This window comes from Centroberyx gerrardi, chromosome 22 (genome assembly GCF_048128805.1).
Source record: "Centroberyx gerrardi isolate f3 chromosome 22, fCenGer3.hap1.cur.20231027, whole genome shotgun sequence".
In the NCBI taxonomy this organism is placed as follows: domain Eukaryota; kingdom Metazoa; phylum Chordata; class Actinopteri; order Beryciformes; family Berycidae; genus Centroberyx; species Centroberyx gerrardi.
Window position 1 is genome coordinate 6,873,992 of NC_136018.1, and position 21,157 is coordinate 6,895,148.

At 39.4% G+C, this 21,157-nt stretch overlaps 2 protein-coding genes across 2 annotated transcripts; both read right to left on the reverse strand.

The window, feature by feature from the left end:
- Positions 1–346: 346 nt before the first annotated feature.
- Positions 347–11,130, reverse strand: LOC139924121 (ADP-ribosyl cyclase/cyclic ADP-ribose hydrolase 1-like). The gene is made up of 8 exons (XM_071915060.2): positions 10,816–11,130; positions 9,956–10,082; positions 9,704–9,839; positions 8,997–9,079; positions 5,998–6,071; positions 1,185–1,271; positions 855–938; positions 347–732 (listed from the first exon to the last, which is right to left on the reverse strand). Exons 1-8 carry the CDS (start codon positions 11,004–11,006, stop codon positions 675–677), a joined length of 840 nt encoding a protein of 279 aa, XP_071771161.2. The 5' UTR covers positions 11,007–11,130; the 3' UTR covers positions 347–674.
- Positions 11,131–13,330: 2,200 nt separating this feature from the next.
- Positions 13,331–17,490, reverse strand: LOC139924124 (ADP-ribosyl cyclase/cyclic ADP-ribose hydrolase 1-like). Its single transcript, XM_071915065.2, has 8 exons — positions 17,375–17,490; positions 17,064–17,190; positions 16,711–16,846; positions 15,732–15,814; positions 15,541–15,614; positions 15,356–15,448; positions 15,151–15,237; positions 13,331–13,530 (listed from the first exon to the last, which is right to left on the reverse strand). The coding sequence occupies exons 1-8, from the start codon at positions 17,488–17,490 to the stop codon at positions 13,431–13,433; spliced, it is 816 nt and encodes a 271-aa protein (XP_071771166.1). The 3' UTR covers positions 13,331–13,430.
- Positions 17,491–21,157: the final 3,667 nt, after the last annotated feature.

The following is a 21,157-nucleotide window of genomic DNA, read 5'->3' on the forward strand; positions in this document are numbered from 1 at the left end:
AATATAATCTTCATAATATTAGCTTCCTCCTCACTTTTGTTTTTTTACTGGGCTTCAGTCGCTTCAGTTACATCACCAGAAAAACTGAACTGTGGTTCTTTGGCTCCGCCCATTGAGGTTTAACTCAACCAATGAGATTATGTCTGCCTCTGAGAAATGTTTCTAGAACCAAAACCCCAATCAGCCAAATGCACCCACTCTCTAGTGAGACCATTCAAAATAAGCCACAGTTTGTTACCTTGACGATGTCCAGATGTCATTATTTCACAACGGCAATCATTACCACAGTTTAGTCAAAACCAAAGATAATTTCACAACAGCAGCTTATTTCAACATTTTATTCCAAAGTTTTTCACATTTGATCACAAAGTAAGAAGTGTGAGATAGATTGTCAGCAGCACTGATATGTTAACCTAGATTTTACCAGATCCCTTTCACCAAAAAATACAAAAGCTATTGTCATACGCATATGCATCAATGAGTTCTGTGTAAAAAGACATTTTAGAAAATGTAAAATTTCTGTATTGCAAAACAACGCTGATCACGCTAAAGATCAAGTTGGTCCACAAGTACAAAAGATATTTAATCTGTACAAAATATCATACAATACATTCATGAATTTGCAAAGTTTGAAATGAAATTAAAACAAACTCTGGACAAATATAACGGAGCTTTCACCAACAGGCTCCACACGGAGTGTCTGGATGGGAGCCGCAGGCTTGGATCCTGGATCTACAGTAAGAGGTGGATTAACAAGAAGTCAAGCTGCTGTGTAAGGACATGAACTTACATGTGTAACACACACACACACACACACACACACACACACACACACACACACACGCTGTACTTACTCAGTCACTTCCTTGCAATTGTATTTAATTCCTTGATCCAGTTCTTTCTGTAAGTCCTTTAAAGATGCGTTGGTACAGTTTGTCCTACAGAAGACAAATAAACAGAGGATTGACAAAAAAGATTACTTCATCATCAATTTGCACAATTCAAGTTTGTCCTCCTTCCTCTCCCACCAAAACCACCATTGTGGAAGACTTCATCTTGGAGTTCCCCTTGTTTTAAACAGATCCTGTATATTCACATAGTACATACAAAATTCATGATTAAAAGAAAACTAATAGTGGCAAAAACCTGATTAGAAAATACAGTGTATGAAGTGAAAACCTTACACAGCGTTGTCCTGGGTGACCAGCACAACATTCAGGCTCTTCATGGTGGTGGAGTTGAATCTCTTCACCTCAATGCTCGCGAAAATACTAACAAGAATAAAACACCATGACTTAGAGAGGTGACATGACAACAGCTCAGCAGGGCTGCTTACATAATGCAGCGATGAGAAGCAAATGGTTAAACATACTGGATGCTTCAACAGTCATTTAGATCACAAGTTGTATCACGTTTTCAAATGATCTTAGGCAAATATTTTTAAAGACTAATCTATCACTCAGCAGCTAAGATGAACAAATTATTCAGCGCTAATAATAAAACAGCACTGCCACAAATGAAGGGTTTCAATCCAAAATGCTATATATGCATTTGGAGAGAAAAAAATATAAAAAACATCCTCAAAAACAACTGTTTATAACTTCAAAAGTGACGTATAATCTGTTTTACATTCATGCCATACCAATACACAGGATCTGACTTTAATGGTTGATGTGTAATTTTCGACTGAAACTCTTCAAATTCAAACAGGACACACACATGCAAATAAACACACTCATGTAAAACACTGTTTAATGTCCTCAGCTGACTTGATTCAGTATCTATAGGATAGAGTCACGGGACCGGCTGCTTTATTGCCTGTGTGTCTTGTCTATGTGTTGCGTTTCTAGGTCCTGTTGCCCTGTATCAGATCTTCAATCAGCCCGGCCCATGCAGCTCCTCCCTGCACCAGTTGGCTCTCATTCACCAATTTGTCACAGTAGTATATTTGCCGGCCGCTTTCTTTTTAGTCTTTGCCAGATTGTCTAGTGTGTTTGTGCCCTGCTCTCTGTATCTGGTATTCCAGAAAGCGGGTTTAGTGAAAACTCTTGAGTTTGTTAACCCTGAGATGAGGGAAACTCCGGGTTTTCAGTTCCAGAAAGAGAGGTAATTTAAACTCTGGGTCAATTACCACGGTAACTGACTCTGCGAACCTAATCTGCTCGCCGGCAGGTTTTCTTCAACAAACCCTGAGTTTCTCTCTGTCAGACACGCTGTTTAATTTCTTCATTCATTCAATCCGTATCAAAACGCGTATCAAAGCGCATTAATTAGCGGAGGTTTGGGAGACCGGGGGCAATTGTAACATTTTTTACATTTTCCCTCATAACTCACAGATGACTTCAAATACAGCAGTCATCCTTTGATATAACAAACATATATATGTGCAGTAATTAATAATACAATTGATATATTTTCACTGAGAAGGACAAGACTATAATATTGAATTTAAGGCAAGAAGTCATAGTGTTACAATTGCCCCCTTGGTGGGGGCAATTGTAACACAGTCATATTAACCCACTGTATCTCAAATAAAAGCACACCTCAAAGTAATCACATTACTGCTAGTATCTAGTAATGCTACTTAAGATTGATTTATTTTTTTATGGTACAAATTCTATTCGATGTCAGGGATTGTATGCATTCAAAGCAAAAGTCTAGGCCTATTTCTATTTTTGCAGAAGGTTAGGCAGCTATTCTAGTGGTAACTAAATTTTAATTATTTTAAATTAAAAATATATTTCACTCGAATATATTGATCAGCTGATGAGTCAAGAACAGTCTTTAACCAAATACATTAATGAAAGGGTAATTTCTGTGCTTAATTGACAATGAAAGGAACTTTGCTTTTGCAGAAGCATGTAATATTCACATCTGTTGATATATAATATTGCTTGAACACATATAAAAATGAATGAATAGCCTATGTTCATTTTCTAATAGAGAAGTATGTCAACACAGACAAACAGGGTGCTTACATTTGGGCATGTGGCTCAGGGGCAAGTCTAACACAGTGTTACAATTGCCCCCGATCTTGCAGCCATGATAACATCTTGTATGCTAGCTAGCAGCTACTATATTAAAATAGGTTGTTCATGTTTATTTTTAACCATTGACCTAGAGATAAAAATGATATAAGTTTAAATTCATAGGTATCAAAACTGTAGACAGCAGAAGAAAAATACTGTACATCCAAAAAGTAACTTTGATATCTCAAAATCAGTTTTTTGTTGAAAATTTATCCTGAGGTGAAGTGATCCTGCTTCTTTTCCTCAGACAGAGAGAGAATCCTACTGAGCATGTGCACAGTAAGTGTCTAGCTTGTTTCTGATTGGAGGAATTGAGTGTGTTACAATTGCCCCCGGTCTCCCCTATGTCAGAATCAAAATCCTGGTTTGATATTAGTTTGACTATCTTACCGCTTTTATGCGCATCAGTCATTTCTTTGAACAGCGGTTTTTGCCTTCACATTCAAATATTAGCCTACACAGCCTGAATTCACCCTCAGCTCAGAATGAAACCTCTGCATGTCCTTTTTGCGAGTGGAAGTTTTTTTTTGTGACTGTGCACACAAGACAGCTGTCAGTTTGTTAGAGCAGTTCCTGCACTGAAATGTTTATTGCACATAATGTGTAATCTCAGTTTAAATTTACAAAATCGGTATGAAGCTTTAGACACGTAGGATCAATGAATAATTATCTCTATCACTCATGATGTGATTGGTCGCACTGATGGAACATCATTCCTATAATATTGGAGATTATATGTTAATATTTCTGAGTGAGCAGGATCGTGGTGCAGCTGCAGAATGTAGTTTGAAAGTGAGTTTTTTAAATAGGGTGCATAGTCTTAACGTGTTTTAACAGCATTTCAGTGACAATGTTTAAATTTACTACATTTGTTGAAGTAGCTGAAATAAAGTCACTGAATGCTGTTGAGTCAAGATACAAATAGATGTCTAAAAATGTAAAATCTACTGTATTTTAACCTCGATGCCTTTTCAAGTGCAAATCACCAAACACTTTATTACTGGATCAGATTGTGAGCTTACAATCATGTCTCTATGTCTTTGATCTATATATTTTTTAAATCTTTAACTATATTTTTCATCTTCAGTTGCTGACCCCTGTGTTTTGTCCCCGTCAGATTAAAGCTGAACAAATATATTTAAAATGTAATGTAGGCTATAGCCCATAGTCAGATTCCACCACTTTATCATCCATTAAGGAAATGTAAGTCTGGTAAAAAATGAATTAATGGACAACACTGAATAAAACTTTATTGTGTTAACTTATTGACACTTTTCCCCACTCTGACTCAGGCTCTTTTTTTAAAGATAAATGTGCACCGTCCGCATACACATGCATTAATATCTCTACGTCCACTGGATTAAAATGGAGGCTCTGCCTTTTATTTACCTGTTGCCATGGTGAATCGTAGTATCGGAGCTCCATTGATGATGGCTTTTTATTGTCGTCACGCACGCGCTTAACTCAGGGTGAACATAGCCTACTCAGAGTTGATTGAACTAACTCAGATCAGCTGTTCTGGAACCGAAAACCCGGAGTTTCCTATCTCGGGGCTAATCAACTCAGAGTTCAGGGTTAGACTCAGTTTGTTGAACGTGCTTTCTGAACTCTGCTTTGTCTGATCCCTGCCTGGTTTATTTGCCTGTATTGTTTACTTTACTGGCAGTAACGTATTTCCACTGTTTACCTGCCTCAGTGTTTCTGCATCTGGATCTGAATTTGCCTACCTGTCACAGATAGGCCTCTAAAAATGCTGAACCTTCAATTTAATAGCCCTAAACTTTGTTTATGTTTGTTTTTATGATATTTATTTTGCATTCACGGACTGTACCAGTTTGTGACCTTGCATCTATGTATGTTATTTTCACTGATTACTGATTTGAATAGATGTAAAACTGGCTTATGAGTAGTGACTTGACAGTTTCCTAGTGGTAGTTTTAGGTACTGGAGTTGAGAGGCTCACTCATTGTAAACCATGGTTACTGTGTAATCTTAAACCAAACTGCAGATGGTTTAAATATAATCATATTTACAGAAGATCTAACTCCTACCAACCAAAATATGTCATGAGTATTCCTTTACCAACTAAATACTGTGTCTCTAAATCCCAAAATGCTCAAATCAGAGTTATCTTGCAGCAACTAAAATATTCTGTGTGCACTTAATGTGTTGGCATGTTATCTTTAGCTGCTCACTGAGCAAGGACTTCTTCTTCTTCTTAAAAGTCAGGACAGATCTGTTATGGGCTTGTTGCTGGTGATTCCCCACATGACAAGAGCCATACAAATCTTTTATGAGCTTTGCTCCCGGGCCAAGAGGAGATATAAGCATACTATCAGATTTTATAGTCATATGTATTGGAATAGTTAAATATCCAATATATAAATTATAGAACTATATCATCTAATTTAATAAAATATATAAAACTGCATATTGAAAGTCTGAGCACAGTTTTCCCCCATGAAGAACCGCTGAAAATGTTTTTTCTTCACTTCATTTCTTTTCTTCTAGAGTTTTGCAGTCCAAACCTCATTAGATATTAATTGTGTTTTATTCTCAGGTGCTCCTCCAGTCAATTTATCCCTGTTTGTATTCTGCTGCAGACTACGCTCTGTTCTAAATTGCTCCTAAAGTGCTACAGTAATTAAAGCACCCGTGGTAATCTCAAAGCATTATTCTCCTGCTATGGAACTTCTGAATGGATTTTCCTCCTCACTTAATTTTAATGGGAAATTGGTCGGGGGGAAGTAACTGCCAAAGGAATCCGTAGCTATAAAAATTATGCATAGCAGGAACATGACGGTTTAAGGCTAATTGGGTATAAGATACTTTAGTGAACCACTCATACCATACTGCATGAGAGAGATTTATATTTTGGTATATGGAATTACTTAACATTAGAAAAGGGATATACAAGTTTTTTTTCTTATTAAACTGCTGTCAATAAGGGAAGTGTAGTGCAGCTTACCTTGTGGGACTGAACGGTGTGGCGATGGATCCATTCAGCATCACCGTGACGTCACCACAAGCAGTTTCTGCAAACTACACGCATGGAGACGATGTCAGGGAAATACACAACACCCTTTGCTGTTAATTGTTTTATGTTGAAATTATTACAATCATATTTAAAAGACAATGTGAGTAAGGGCGGGAAATAGCAGATTTTTATTTAATTGATTTAATAATTCAAAATTATATTCATAGTAATTCATCCATTTATTTGCCAGATAAAAAAGAAATATTTGTCTTGGCAGAAAGGGCGAGCCGTAGTGTTTCAAATTTTATCACCCTGTATTTCATGAAGGTTATGCGTCTTTAGCAGGATGTGTAATGTTGAATAAAGAGTTAAAAATATCATTAAAAGGCAACTTCATAACTTTGGGACTGACTTATTTCAGACACCTATTAAGCACATTGGTACAAAGTCACATTTATCAAACAGTTTTTGAATGCAGATTCAGGGAAACTAACAGCTAGTATATAATCCCCATCCTCTGATCCATCCTGAATTGCCTCCCACCTTTTCTAATAAATATTTGATCTTTTTGATTGTTTAATCCTGTTTAATGTCAAATGACATTGGTGCCAACAAGTGTTAGTGTCTCTGGATGGCAACAGCAATAACAACCCGACATCTGTCTTAGCAGGAAGGGCCGTGTTGTGACAAGACTTTTCTTCCTGTATTTCATGCCTTCACGCCTATTTAATGTTAAGATGTTAAGCGGTATGATTACCTCTCCCTCTCTGCAGGATCTCAGGGATTAATGATTGTAGCTGTCTTAATTATTTCTTTAAAATAGGGATTATCGTTTTGATTGAGCAGACAGGTGATGCATAAAGAAACCTCCTGCCTTCACATAATATATTACACACTGACTTCCTGCCTGGCACACTCTATGTGTTGAAGTGAGACAGCCAGGTTGTTTGTGGGACTTGCCCTCACAAACAGTGTGGCTTGTACTAAACAGGTGAGATAATGACTAGGTGTATAAAAGCACATTCCAAGCATTCTACACTCTTATGCCTTATGGCTCTTTATGTCAGTTTGTTGGCCTATTTATTTACTTAGAGTAATAATGTGTGACATTTTTATATAAATAAATTATGTCTTGCTATTCCCTATAGCGTATTAAATATGAGATAAGATGAAAACTATTGATCTCCGTGGGGAAATTAGGTTGTTGCAGCGGCAAAAGTAATATGATGGAAAAGGAAATAGAATATAAGCACACAACTACATAGTATATGAAAAGAAGCAATACAAATGGTAGAAAATAATCAAACAATAAAAGCCATAGACTATAAATAATTGTGAGATTATGTACATAACATACAACATATGCTGCCGACAATTTCTACACGTTAAGTAGACTGTAAAAGTGTGTATGGGAAAGACAACAAAGTAAAAAGTTGTAGCAGAATATGTTTCGACAGCAACACTGTCTTCGTCAGGGTGTGGGAAAGACGTAACATTTGTGTTTTTCTCTCAAGAAGAACAAACTGTTTGGCCTATAATGAACACATATGAGCAGTACAAAAACACTGGAACAGTGAAAAGTAACGCTGCGGCCAAGGCTATCAAGGATTGCTGGAGGAAAATTGCTAATAACGTAAATGCATAATCTCTTCATTCTTCTCATTGATACAGTATAGTGTCATCACATTGAGTCTGTGAAAACAAGTTGGCCTCATGTCGCCCAGAGCCATGTGATGGAATATGGGGTCAGTCTATTACTAATCAGACTTAGGAATCCTTTGAAAGAATTTCAGCGCCCTTAATATGCAATCGGCCTAAATTTCATTCACTACTGATAAATATGGTCAACTAATGTAAGCTACCAGCCACTTGTTAGATGCCCTCTTTTATGGCCAGAGTGCCTGGAAACACCATATAAATATGATATCTCTGATATAATAAATCATCATGGAAAGCAAAGTGGTTCTACTGGTCTGTAAACACAGTCGCCCTGCTAACAGCCCTTCCTACTATCTGTTACTTCGTAGTTTCCCCTTGTTCAGTTCTTTTTATTACTTGTCGCTTTCATTTGAATGCGATGTTTGTGTTCATATTGGGATCTTGTAAGACTCATGACTCCATGTTTCCAGATAGCTGATTGGCCTTTTATCTGTTCTGATAGCCTGAACCTGAGCTGAACCTGCTGCAGAGTAGGTTCAGCAGGTTCAGCAGGTGCAGCAGGTTACCATGGTGATTTACCGCAGTTAAAAGTGAGCCATCTTTGTGAGACCCAAAAGCCAGGGTTAAGCACAAAGTTAACTCACTAACACACTACACTCACTTCGTGAGACAGGCCACATATGAAGTGACCAGTAAACAGGTCAGTCTCAGAAGCCCACTAGTCCAAAATGTCCCTCAGTGGGACAGCAGTCAGCCAATCACACAGCTCGACCTTGGCAAGTTACATTGGTGCTACACCAACAGCTAAAAATAATGCCCAAATCTCCAATTAACTTGATTTGTTTATTGATTTTTTTGTTGTTGTTTTTTTTGTTGTTTTTTTCAGTTGAGGTGTGTTTATTAGACCTTTGGGGTGTTTTTTAATCTCACTTTTTCCTCCTCTTCCCGTGTTCTAGTCACTGTGACCTTGCAGCCATGTTGGGCAGAAATATCCTCCCACACTTGTAAACTCTCTAAGAGGTTTGCCTCATGTCACACAAACAGTGTTGCTGCTTTGCATTCCTAAATATCACAACAGCGAATGTGAATGTGTGAATGTGTGGGACGCTGCTCACTCAGGAGAGAGCTAAGCAATGTGCCTCCATGGAGACCGACACAAAGCCCCATTGATGCGGAGCCAGGCAGAGGGACCCTTTCCTCTCTCCTCTCCATCACAAGAACTTATAAGCTTTGCATCACTTTAAGACCTTCATATGTGTCATATTGAGCGTTGTTGGACGGCTGCATTTGTAGGGAAAACTAGTGATTTCTGGGTCTTGTTGGACACTTACTGCAGCGGAGACTCTGTTCCAGAACGATCTAACTGGGTTGTCGTCACAGTCCGACCATCCTGGGCAGCCAGTAGTGAAGGTTTCTAGGATGACACACACACACACACACACACACACACACACACAGCATCAGATGTGATGTGGTTTAAGCAAGCATAACTTTTCTCTGCTAGTTTTGCAGACAAAACCACAAGACACCCGTGCATGGCTCAGAAGAGAGCAAAGGTCTGTACATGGACTAGCAGTCATACTGAATAATATCAGCTCATTTTGGGTGATATTCCCAAAGCATGCAAAGTCAAATACGTGCAGAAAGAGTGTTTTGCTTAGATTGTGAAAACTAAATTTCACAGCAATTTGATGGACCTTAAATTAGTCCATGGGTATAAAAGGCTTCACTGATTCTAGTCATCGCTCTATATCCATGGGCACTATAAGATTATTTCATGCTGTTATATGCTATTAAACATGATGAACTGAACAATATGTGATAGTGAAGGCAGTAGTCTTGTGACCGCCAAAATAGATGTTTTTACACAACAGTATACCCAAACAGATATGGCTGAATTACTGCTGCTATACTCTTTTTTTTTTGTGTTTCTTTTGTGTGCATTTGCTGCATTTCATAAATACGCAAATAATTAAACTAAATCAAAACCCGCAGCACAATTTGGTAGTCTATTTTGCGGTCTATTTCAGAGTCTTACCGCTGCTGCCCTCCTTTCCGCACCAGGTGAGTCCGTCCAGCACCGAGCCCAGCAGAGTGTCCTCCAGAGTCACAAAGCAGTCTCTCTTCTCAGTGAAGTCGTGGACCACATCCTTTGTTTTGCTCCAGAACATCATCTAAACCAAAAAAAAAACAGTTCATATTACAATGTTACTATGAAGCTAAAGGAAGTGGTTTCCTTTTTTTCTGATTGGTTAGTGTGTAAGAGAGTCCCGGGTCGGCTGATATTTACTCTGTTGCACGCGGGATCGGAGGGTGTTGTGGCGATGAGGGAGTCGTAGGCTTCCATTGGGACTTTACATGGGTCCCGCCCCACATACGCTTGTTCAAACACACTCCATATCTTCTGACAGTCATTGCTGGAAAAATAAATGAGAGTTAAGCAGCCGAAATGTGGGTCTGACAAGGAAACTTCAGCCTTATTGTTTTGAATATTGTGGAACAGTTGGACTACTGTTCAAGTGTAGGAGTAAGACCTTGTATCTTCCTGTGAAGCGGTGCTCTTTTGTTTGGATCACAGTTTATTTTCCTTTTAAACTATAAGGATGCTTACCGATTAAGCTGGTTTGCATTTGATGAAAAGACAAAAATGAAAAGTTTCTTTCATTTTCATTTCCTTTAATAATATACCGATCCACATCAAACAGTGTTTACCAGTAATTCTTGGCCTTTGCTTCACCTTGCCTGGAGTATCAGGTGGGTGGGGCTGACTCCAGGACAATAGAGGTAAGTTAAGAGTCACAGAGAAACACGGCATATTAAATTGGCTTTCAAATACTTTTCGTTGTCTAGAGTGATTCAGTTAAACTTTCTGGAACTTGCTGCATTGTCTTATGTGAGAAACCCATCCACTTGGTATTCCATATTTCTAAAAACCAACGCAAAGATTCATTTGAACCAAACTCCCATTGATTATTTTTGTTTGCTCCCACTGATTTTATTACTGAACAGATATTTGTCGTTCAAGTTGTACTGGTGTTATTTTTAGTTTCCAGTGTGTGGGAGGTTCAGTTTCCCTCGGGCTGACACCCGGCACTTTATGAACCAAGAAGAAAATATATTTACAAAGTAGAGATCAAGACAGCTGCTTACCTTTTGCTTTTCCCGCTGAAGCCCTCACATTTCGCAATGAATGTTGACTTGAATTTGTCAGCTCCGCTACTGAGCGTCAGTCCCAGTGAAACGGCTATGACAGTGACAAGAACGAGGAATGCGCAGACAGCCATGGCCAGGCAGCGTCTCCTCCGTTTCTTGCTCGGGTTGCGATACTCTCCATGTTCCATGACAATTCCCGACAGTCCCTTTAAAACCTCCGGGGAAGTTTTAATCTCAAAGACTTGTTTGTTATCATTGACGACGTCACTTGCGGACGGACGGGCTTTATTTCACGTCTATTTATGGAGACGCGCGGCATGGAGGAGCGCAGGCACCGTGCGCGCGCACCGACTCCTCGCCAGTGGTCGAAGGCTCTGCTCCAATCAGGTGTCTGAGCTATAATGGCAGTGGTTCCCAACCTGGGGGTCCGGGGATCACCTGGGGTCCTTGAATTGGTTCCGAAATTAGGACTCTTTTCATTTCACTGCTGATTCACTCTCTAGAAAAAGACTGTTGTGTTTCCTCCCTGCAGTACGCTACTAACATGTAATTAGCCTATGTGTAAAGTCATAAACGTTTGGACACACCTGATTGAATGTTTTTCATTATGTTTTTAAACCATTTTGATCTAAAGGCTTATGCTTACTTATGCCTTTCCATCAAGGCATAGGGCGGCTACTTTAAAGAATCTAAAATATAAGATAGTTTTGATTTAACACTTTTTTGGTCACTGCATAATTCCATTTGTGTTATTGCATTGTTTTTGTGTCTTTACTGTTATTCTAAAATGTGAAAAATAGTAAAAATAAAGAAAAATGCATGTGTTCAAACTTTTGACTCATAGTGTATTTAAAAACAAAAATCTCTTATCAAACATAAGTCTATTTGGGGGTGCATGACATGGGCAAATGTGAGAACACCTGCCTTATTGTGCTCCTCCTTAACCACATTAAAAATGTACCCTTCAGCGTTCTTGTGATAAAGAATAAGCCATTCACAAAGTGGATCTCTCCTGTCTTTGTGCCATTTCAATAGCGAGTAAACTGTTTTGCTCTTTTTGGCACAGGGCAATGGAGTGGGCTAATACCACACCTATCTCCCATTCACTAAATCCAGTCAGACAAGCTAAGGACCTTCAGTATGTTATCTGGTTGAAGTTCAGGCAATTAAATGGTAATCAGCTGTTGGAGAAGACGGTTGGACTGCTCAAAGGTCATGAAGTCAAGTGTTGTGAACATGTTGGGAAATGCCACAGACCTTTGAATATCAAGCATGAAAGTTACAGGCTAACTTGTTAAGTCAGTAAGTCCCATATCTCTGTTTTTCAGGATGCAGTAAAGGATTTCACTTAGAATGATTAAATAGTGCGAGGCAATCATAAAATGTGCAGTGTGGTGGGCGCTCTTATTCACATCGTACCAGAAATGCATAAATCATAATTTTTTGTGTGTGATGGTGCCAAGTGGGACTCCTCACCTTGGTTTTGTAAGTGCCAAACTAACCATTGTCATCAGTGCTGGCAAAATGCCTTCAGTTACACATTTAATATGTGTATGAGAGTGTTAGGGCCTGAGGCTCTGCATGCTTGTAAAACCCGGTGAAATGCTCCACACTAAACTTCAATGTTAACAGTCCAAAGGTTAAAGGCGTGACTTAACATCAGTGGAGTGGATCCAAACAACAACAACAACAACATTATCTCTGTTTCAATCTAAAGTCACTGAAGCAGAGTTTAACAGAAGATTGCACTTACTTCTACAGACATTTCCTTGAAGTTTGCAAACGGTGGAAAATCACAGCAGGATTTCTTACAGATGTCTTGATCTAATTAAACAAAACCTTTCAATCCTTGCTAATTTTTCAGGGTCAGGGTTCAACACAAATCAGTGAAAGAGCAATATTTGAGTTTATTGCACATTTTATAAAATGTTACAGACTCTCAAAGGTTTTCAAATGATCAACAATAACACAAGAAGTCCAAGACCTATTTCCATTGTGGACCTTGGTCTTATAAACATAGCCATAGCCAACACCATAACCATAGCAAACACTCATTAGACTATGTCAACTCCTTACTGAAGCAATAGCCTCAGAGCTGTTTTCTGCCTAAACAACCAATCGATTTCAAATAAAATGGAAAAATACACACATCATTTTAATTGGGCATTACAGCCTGACCTTTGCTTTAATGATATTAAGGGTCTTTTTAGTGTCAAGTTGTTCCTTTTTAGCGGCAGTTTCATTCCTGTTCTCCTGAGTATAAAAAAGGAGCATAGGCCAACTTTGGTTTTAAATGTATCCACACATCTGTAAATGTTGCAAAAATGATGCAAGATTTTACCTTGATCTTCCAAACATTTAGATGATTAGAGTGAAACAATTGCTCCCACAGGTGTTTTCACCATAGAGACATTAAGATCCCTATGGTTCTCACGTTGTGCTCAGAACATACTGATCTTGATAAGGCGACTGGGATTGCAGCAGGTGTACCACATCTGTAAGAAATCCTGTAAAATTTCCCAGCCCTCACCGAGCATAAGCTTGAACAGAAGGACAAAACAAATGAAACTGGTAAGAAACTTCCGAGTGCACGCTGAGCTGTGTTTGGTGATTCAGTTGAGTGCCAGGCTCTTTCTGTGGAAAAGCCTGTTTACACATGTCTGGCAGGAGGACTGTTTGGGGTTGTGGATACACTGAAGGAGCATCAGGGTCCTGTGGAGAAATATTTTTACCCTGAGTCATTTTTCAGGACACTTAAAGGGTAACTTCGGTATTTTTCAACCTGGACCCTATTTTCCCATCTTTCTGTGTCTAAGTGACTAAAGGGGACAACAATTTTTGAAATTGGTCCAGTATTGAATGAGATCGCTTCAGCCGGCAGCCACGAAATGAGCTGCAATGTAATCCGACGGGGCAAATCGCACCATCAATGTACGTCCACTAAAAGTGCTTGTTTTTGCCACTGACAGGCTTTTTTCTTTACCTTTCGCTTGATCCGGTCTGTGTGTAACCAAGTCTCGCTCAAGTCTCGCGAGAGTTGAGTTGTTGCAGGAAGTTACACACAGACCGGATCAAGCGAAAGGTAAAGAAAAACGTTTCATTTCTCTGTAGGGTCCTTTCCATAATGTTGTCAGACACTTATAATAACAATCTGAGCCTGTCAGTGGCAAAAACAAGCACTTTTAGTGGACGTACATTGACTGCGTTTACATGGACTTGAGTATCCCGGTTATGAGGCTTATCCCGGTTTTGATCATATTCGGGATATGGCATTTACATGGAACACAGAGAAATCTGGTTATTCATATCCCCGTATACATGATAGATACTAGTATCCCGGTTACTGATTACTGCATGCTATTTACGCAGGCGCCTGTGATGTTTACAACACAAACTGGCAATTTTGAAATCGTTAATCATATATTCCTCTGTAACTGTTAACCTTAAATTAATTTGACTGTGGCTATTGAAAATGAGACCACTTTGGATTATAGCGGGCTATAAGCGGCTATAAGCTATATTTAGAATTTTCCACCGTGACCTGACTTGCTCCACTGTACGTGTTGGGAAACCGGTGTCCTGTAGTCTGTACACTACAGACTTGAATAGGTCAGCATTTCGATGCTTTCTCCCATCTAAACTGCCAAGTATATTTAATTCTTTCATCACCGAAAGACAAAGCTCCATTTCCTCATCGCTCCAGAAGTGAGACGCTCTCGTTGCCACCATTGTTTGTGTTTTTCTGTTATGTCACTTGGCTGAAGCCGCGCCTGCGCAGGTAGTCGGCAGCGGTCAGAAACCAGGATAAGATGTATACATGCAACAGTATCCTGGTTTCTTTCGGAGTACTCCAGCTAGCATAATTGGGTTTCTCAAAACCGGGATAAGGGCTTATCCAGGTTTCTGAAATCGGGATATAACGTTTACATGTGAAAACACAAAAAAAGATGTAAACGCAGTCATTGACGGTGCAATTTGCCCCGTCGGATTACATTGCAGCTCGTTTCGCGGCTGCCGGCTGAAGCGATCTCGCTCAATACTGGATCAATTTCAAAAATTGTTGTCCCCTTTAGTCACTTAGACACAAAAAGATGGGAAAATAGGGTCCAGGTTAAAAAAGACCGAAGTTACCCTTTAAAGCAGGAAGTTCACAGACTGATAAAGAAGAATATCACTGACCGATACAGAACATCTGCATCTACATCAAGGCAGGTATATTAGTTTGTGATATGATTTGATTTCATCCACAATTAAGCTCCCTATACTCAGTCTTCCTGCAGAGCGGATCTGTGCACCATGCTATTTTTCTGTTTTATTATTTAAGTCACTTACAGGTCGTTGTCTGTGCAGGTCCAGCGGAAACCTCTGGACTGCAGGATTTCGATCAGGTCCACAATGGATCCTTGACTACATGATTCTCTGTGGGACAGAAACAAAGACCTTGACTCTTGGATGTGAATGTTATGTAACATCACATCGGTGTTCCTGGCAGAAATTTGATGTGTCGACACAGAGCGTCTACTGTGTTTATCCTCACATAAAGGGTCCCTCTAGATTAGCCACCACCTTGATGTTGACATGATCCACCATTCGAGGGTTCAGGCTGTCCAGTTCCACACTTCCGAACATGCTACAAGATGAAAAAGATCATTTCATTACACCCTCGACAAGCTCGTCCGCCTGCATATTTGCTTGATACTTCACCTTTGTGTCTTACTTTACCTTTTCCTGTTGAAAGCGTTTTCAATAGAACCATTCAGTAGTACTGTGATGTTGCCGCATGCCGTTTCTGCAAACTAACAAACACACAGATGAAGAGAGTCACGCGAAAACAACACTCACTGTTGCGTTTAAAAGATACGCACAACACAGCTGTGCAGCATGGTGCTCAAACTATTTGTGGTTAAACTCACATTTTGTGAGGCCTGCCTCCACAAGGAATACACTGGATGATGAACACAGGCTGACCACTCCGGACAAGAACCGAAATCAAAACCTGTGTATCAAATCAACAACTTTCAGTTAAAAAGGCTGGGTGTCATTACCTTGATAAAACGCAACATCGACAAGGATAGACAGTAAAAAACAGTCCATGTATCTTTATTATGATGCTGGTATGCATTGTCATGGGGTTGAATGATTATCATAAAGGCAGAGCCAAACATTTGTGATTACAGCTGCAGCTGCCTTAGAGGTGATGCTTCCAGTCTGTATGCATTTAACCAATAGGCCTAAAGTGGACCTCTGGAATCTAAGTATCTGGACAGCAGTGAAACAGCTTGTTGTTAAAAAAATTATAATAATAATTCCCATTGAAATTCCCAATGTGCATAGCAAAAAGTCCAAATACTGATATTCCAACTCCCCTTTTCCTGTCCACTGCATGACAAAAATATTCATCAGAACAATGTATGCGTTGTGTTTGCCATTTAACACACTGGTGTCACTGTTATTAACACAACGATACATGAACTTGGTATATTTGGATTATTTTATATACACTGTTGTAGTTGGGAATATCACACAAAAAGTGAGCCTTCTCTTTCAACATCTTTAGATATGGCTTCCTAGAGTTTACCCATGATTTAATTAACAGAGAAGACACCACAGTTAAAAATAACAGGGTTAATAATGTAACTTGTGAAAATATCAAACACAAAGTTTTGTGGACACTGTAACTTCAATAATGTCTCAAATCAACCAAAAATAACTTTGCTAATCGCAAATTTAATTATTGACGTTTATGTATCGTGACTGAGTTACTGTAGTTCTTTTGCATTCTTTTGCGTTCATTTGCAGTCATCAACTAATATGGAAGTTTTGTTTATTATGTTTTGCATTTCTTATGTTTCTCTATAATTCTCTTTCTTGATCATGTTAGAAGAGGTTTACCTAAGTCCTCGTCCTGGCCGCACCAGATGAGGTCGTTGAACATGTAGCCCACCAGCGTGTCCTCCAGCGTCCAGAAGTGACGCAGTGCAGCTGCATAGCTGTGCATCAGAGTCCTGGTTTTACTCCAGAACAGGAACTGAAAACCAGGAGGGGGAATAAAAAGCTGTTCAACTGGTTTCTTCTGATTACTACAGAATGCAATGGAGTGGAATTTTGTTTCCATGAGGATATACAGTGTGCAGCAGAATTCATTGAACCATTGAAGGTTCAGGAAATATTTTAGTTTCATTCCAGAATGAGATATCCACCAACATAGACAGCGTTTTGGAGTGAAACCCTTCAGTTGCGCTCACCCTGTCACAAGGCCAAGTTTGTGGCATTGCATGAAACATCTGACGGTAGTCCTTCACCTTCACATTACAGGAAGACCGCTGCACAACCGCCTCCTCAAACTCCCTCCAGATTTCCTCACAGTCATACCTAAACACACACACACACACACACACACACACACACACACGTAAAAACAGAAAAATGTACACACATAAGACAAACACTTTCATGTTTATTCATGTTTTTGATAGGCTGCATGGAAACTAAATAAAAACACACGATAGCTTCATGATATCATGATAGGAGGATAAATCACTGCACGGCACATTACCTTAAGCTAGGGTTAACTAGTGTGATATAGTTATAACACCGTCCAACCACAATGTGCTTTATGTTGGGGGTTGTTCCCAGCTCCGCTCTCAGCTCATCGGGGCAGATCAGAAGCATAATAAAGCCTTTGAAATAGAGACAAAGATAGAAGAAAGAAGTATTATCTAACCCGTTTGGGAGGGGAACGGCAGAAAGAAAGAAAGGAAGAAAGAAAGAAAGAAAGAAAGAGAGAAAGAAAGAAAGACAGAAAGATAGATATTGTATCGCTCAATGTGAGTGGAATTCAAAGCTTAAACTTATCCAGTCAATGTTTTTTACAAAATTGTTCATCAAAATCGATAAAGCAGTCACTCTGTGGAGATGTCAGGAGGAATTACTTACATATTGTCACGCTGAACATTGCAGAGGACACTAATGTTTTATGGGCGGCCATGATGGAGAGAGGGGGACCATGGACTGGCTCACTGCTCTTCAGAACTGGGCCATGTCTATGGATTCAATGGAAGAGCGAGTTCAAGGTGTGTGTGTGTGTGAATGCAGGCTATAGTATTTCAGAAAGTGTAACTTAATTACAGCGTTCTAGATATTTTTCTGCTGGGCTGACTGTAGATCAACTGCAGACATTTTGTGTCATTTTAGGTCGTGGCAGCAGGCCAGCAAACGCTCTCCTGGCTCTGAGAACACACAATGTGTTTGTGTGCTACTGCATGATTGACTGAAACCTAATCATCTTGCGGCATGTAGTCTCGTCCTGCTTTTTTGTCTGGAGCGGTAAGGCTTGGCATTTTTCAACACCCAAGCACCTTCAAGAATTGCTCAATAACAAGTCATTAGGCTGAACGTTTGACAACAAAACAAGTCTGCCGGTGCAGTTCAAGGGAATTGGTTCTCAAAGACATATAAATAGATAATGATGATGTATAAGGCATAATTATGTAACTTAATGGCTGCAAAAAAGCCCAGTTCATTTCTCCCATTGAATCTCAGCACAATCTGCGAGTTTTAACACAACAAACGAATAGGAATGCACAGCTTGGTAAGTCCAGACGACAAAGAAAATAAATGCTTACCACCTCCAGATTCAACGTTTTGATTACAAGGCTGGATGACCAGAGCGAGTCCATGGGAGTGATGTTTATGGTTCTGCCCGGTCCAAGTTGCAGAGTCCTGGTGTGGTGTGATCTGACGGACAGACAGACGCAGCTCCTTCCCAACCCAGAGACACATTCTTAAAGGACAGATGAGACTTTTTTTCCCCCCAGGCTGCTGGTCAAAATAATAGATCCACATGACTCTCATTATGGTGCCATTAGAAATCTCCCTGCAAAGAGTACAGGCTTTTCTCCAGGATTGGGTGGCAAGGGCTAGAGGAAGAAACACGATATGTTTATTTTATCTTAGTTTATTTTTGCTGTTTATGTCATTGGATTTACTAAATTATGACTAATTATGATAAGCATTTTTTGTCTCAAAATGTGCTTGCAGTACTACTTAGAGGCCAGTAGGTGGTACTGTGCAGTGTTTCATTTATGTGGAATGGTAAAGCTTCTCATCCAAGCCTGACCATCCATTTACGGGTGAGGCAATACAGGCAACCTGATCAACTGATCAATCTATTGTCAGTTGGTATCAAGTAGTGTTTAAGTGGTAAAGGCTAATTCCCAAATGCTAGAACATGTTGTTTTAGCTTAGTTTGTGGATATTATATGTGTATTTTTATTCCCCACAATTAAATTGCAAAGAGTACTATACTTGGTCTCCTTCTGTTCCATTTTTCATTTGTCCATCTGTCTATCTCAGAACCCACTGATCACATTTTGATGGAACTTGGAGGATTAATGGATCTCCCTAGTGTGCTGCGACATTTTCAAAATCACACTGTTTGGCTCAAGGATGTCTCTCTATGTCTTTCGTTCATTTGTTCATGTGTCACACGCAATATCTCAGACACCACTGATCATATTTTGACAGAATTTGGGGAAATGATGCATCTCACCGCCGCACTGCAGCATTTTCAAAATAACATTGATTGGCCCAAATGATGCACGACATCATGCATTTTTTTGAATCCACGTGCCACAGTCGATATTTCAGACACCATTGGTCAGATTTTGACAAAACTTGAAGAAATGATGCACCTGATCAACATGGTATTTCCCAATTTTAAAAACTACACTGTTTGCCCAAGAGGGACATAACGGGTGATATCTCAGACACCACTGATTGTATTTTGACTAAATTTGAGGAAATGATGCTTTTCACCACTTCAGCATTTTCAAAATTGCACTGATCGGACCAAGGAAGCGCTACAATTAAAGATACAGAAAAAAGTGACATTTGTGACTGATTGCTGTGAGGGGAACTACAATGTGAATAGGAGTGACATGTTTACTGTCATCTTGTTTAAACAGTGATTGATTATAGAGTGATTCCCTCACTGTCACCATGACAGTGTGAATATGATACCATGGGTTTTTCCGAATTTGGAACACTGTGATTTCCATTGTGACAAAATATTAAGGAAATGAACAATTCCGAGATCACTGACTGTACTTTGCTCACTCATATATTACCTCACATGAAGGGCTCCCTATCCTAAAGGACGAAACATTCTGTTTTCATTCAGTCAACATTCTGAGTTGGCGATCACCAAACATTTTACAAAATGTACTTTCACATAGTATTTTGACTGAAATTTGGTACTCACTATTTCACCTTATGTCAAAAACATAATGCAAGTATCATTTGACCCAGATTAGGGGGATGAGATATAATATATGCTTCACTTTTGCTAGACTTTTTTTATTAATTTCTTTAAAATAATTGATGATTTAGAATTTCTGCCACCTCTTTGTAAGGCAAAGGCTGTCTGAGGTGAAATCTGTAGAAAGTGTGGATGAGAGGGTTGTGCACTGCTGTCCCTAAAGTTAATTGTGTTCTTAGTGCTCTGCACAGGCTGTGGTGGCAGACACAGAGAGCATCTCCACTGGGCTGCCTGACCCAGTCTACTGACACAAAATGCTCAGAGGTTAAGTAGCTGAGCAGAGCCAGGAAGAAAAGGATGCTGAACAAAGCCAAAATCTCATTCAGGCCCTGGAGCAAGAGGCTGCTGAGCTGAGGAAAGCAGATTCAAAGACTGAGCACCATTGTAGTCAAGTCAAGTCAAATTAATTGATAAACCGTTAACGAAACAGTCTTCTTACCTAAATGTATTCCAGTTTCTGAGTATAAGTGCATCATAAATCATAAAAAAAAATACTTGAGCTCACTGGTGTTCTTGCTACTTCACTTTATGTGGAAATAATTGCCAACGTTTTGGTCACAAGACCCTCATCAGGGCTTTGAAGGCTTTAAAGCCCTGATGAAGGTCTTGTGACCGGAACTTCATGACCGAAACGCTGGCAATTATTTCCGCGAAAAGTGAAGTAGCAAGAATATGAGTGTGCTCGAGTAATTTTGTATGATTTTTTTAATTAATTTATATAGCCCTTCGTCATAAAACATGTTCCACAGGGCTTTACAGAGAAAGAGCCTACCTAGATCTACAAGAAAACAAAAACAAAGCACAAGACACAAATCCCAAGTGGGTGAAATCATTCTCATTCTCCAACAGATACCTGCTCACTTGCTGTGGATCTCAACACTTCAAATCACTTATGTTCCCTGGAGGTGGGAGAGTATCGTCCCTGCCATTATTACCTCCGCTTTTACTGGAAGTGCCCAAACCACTCACTATTTCACATAATACTATAGTAATGGGGAAAAGGAAATTTATATGGCACCA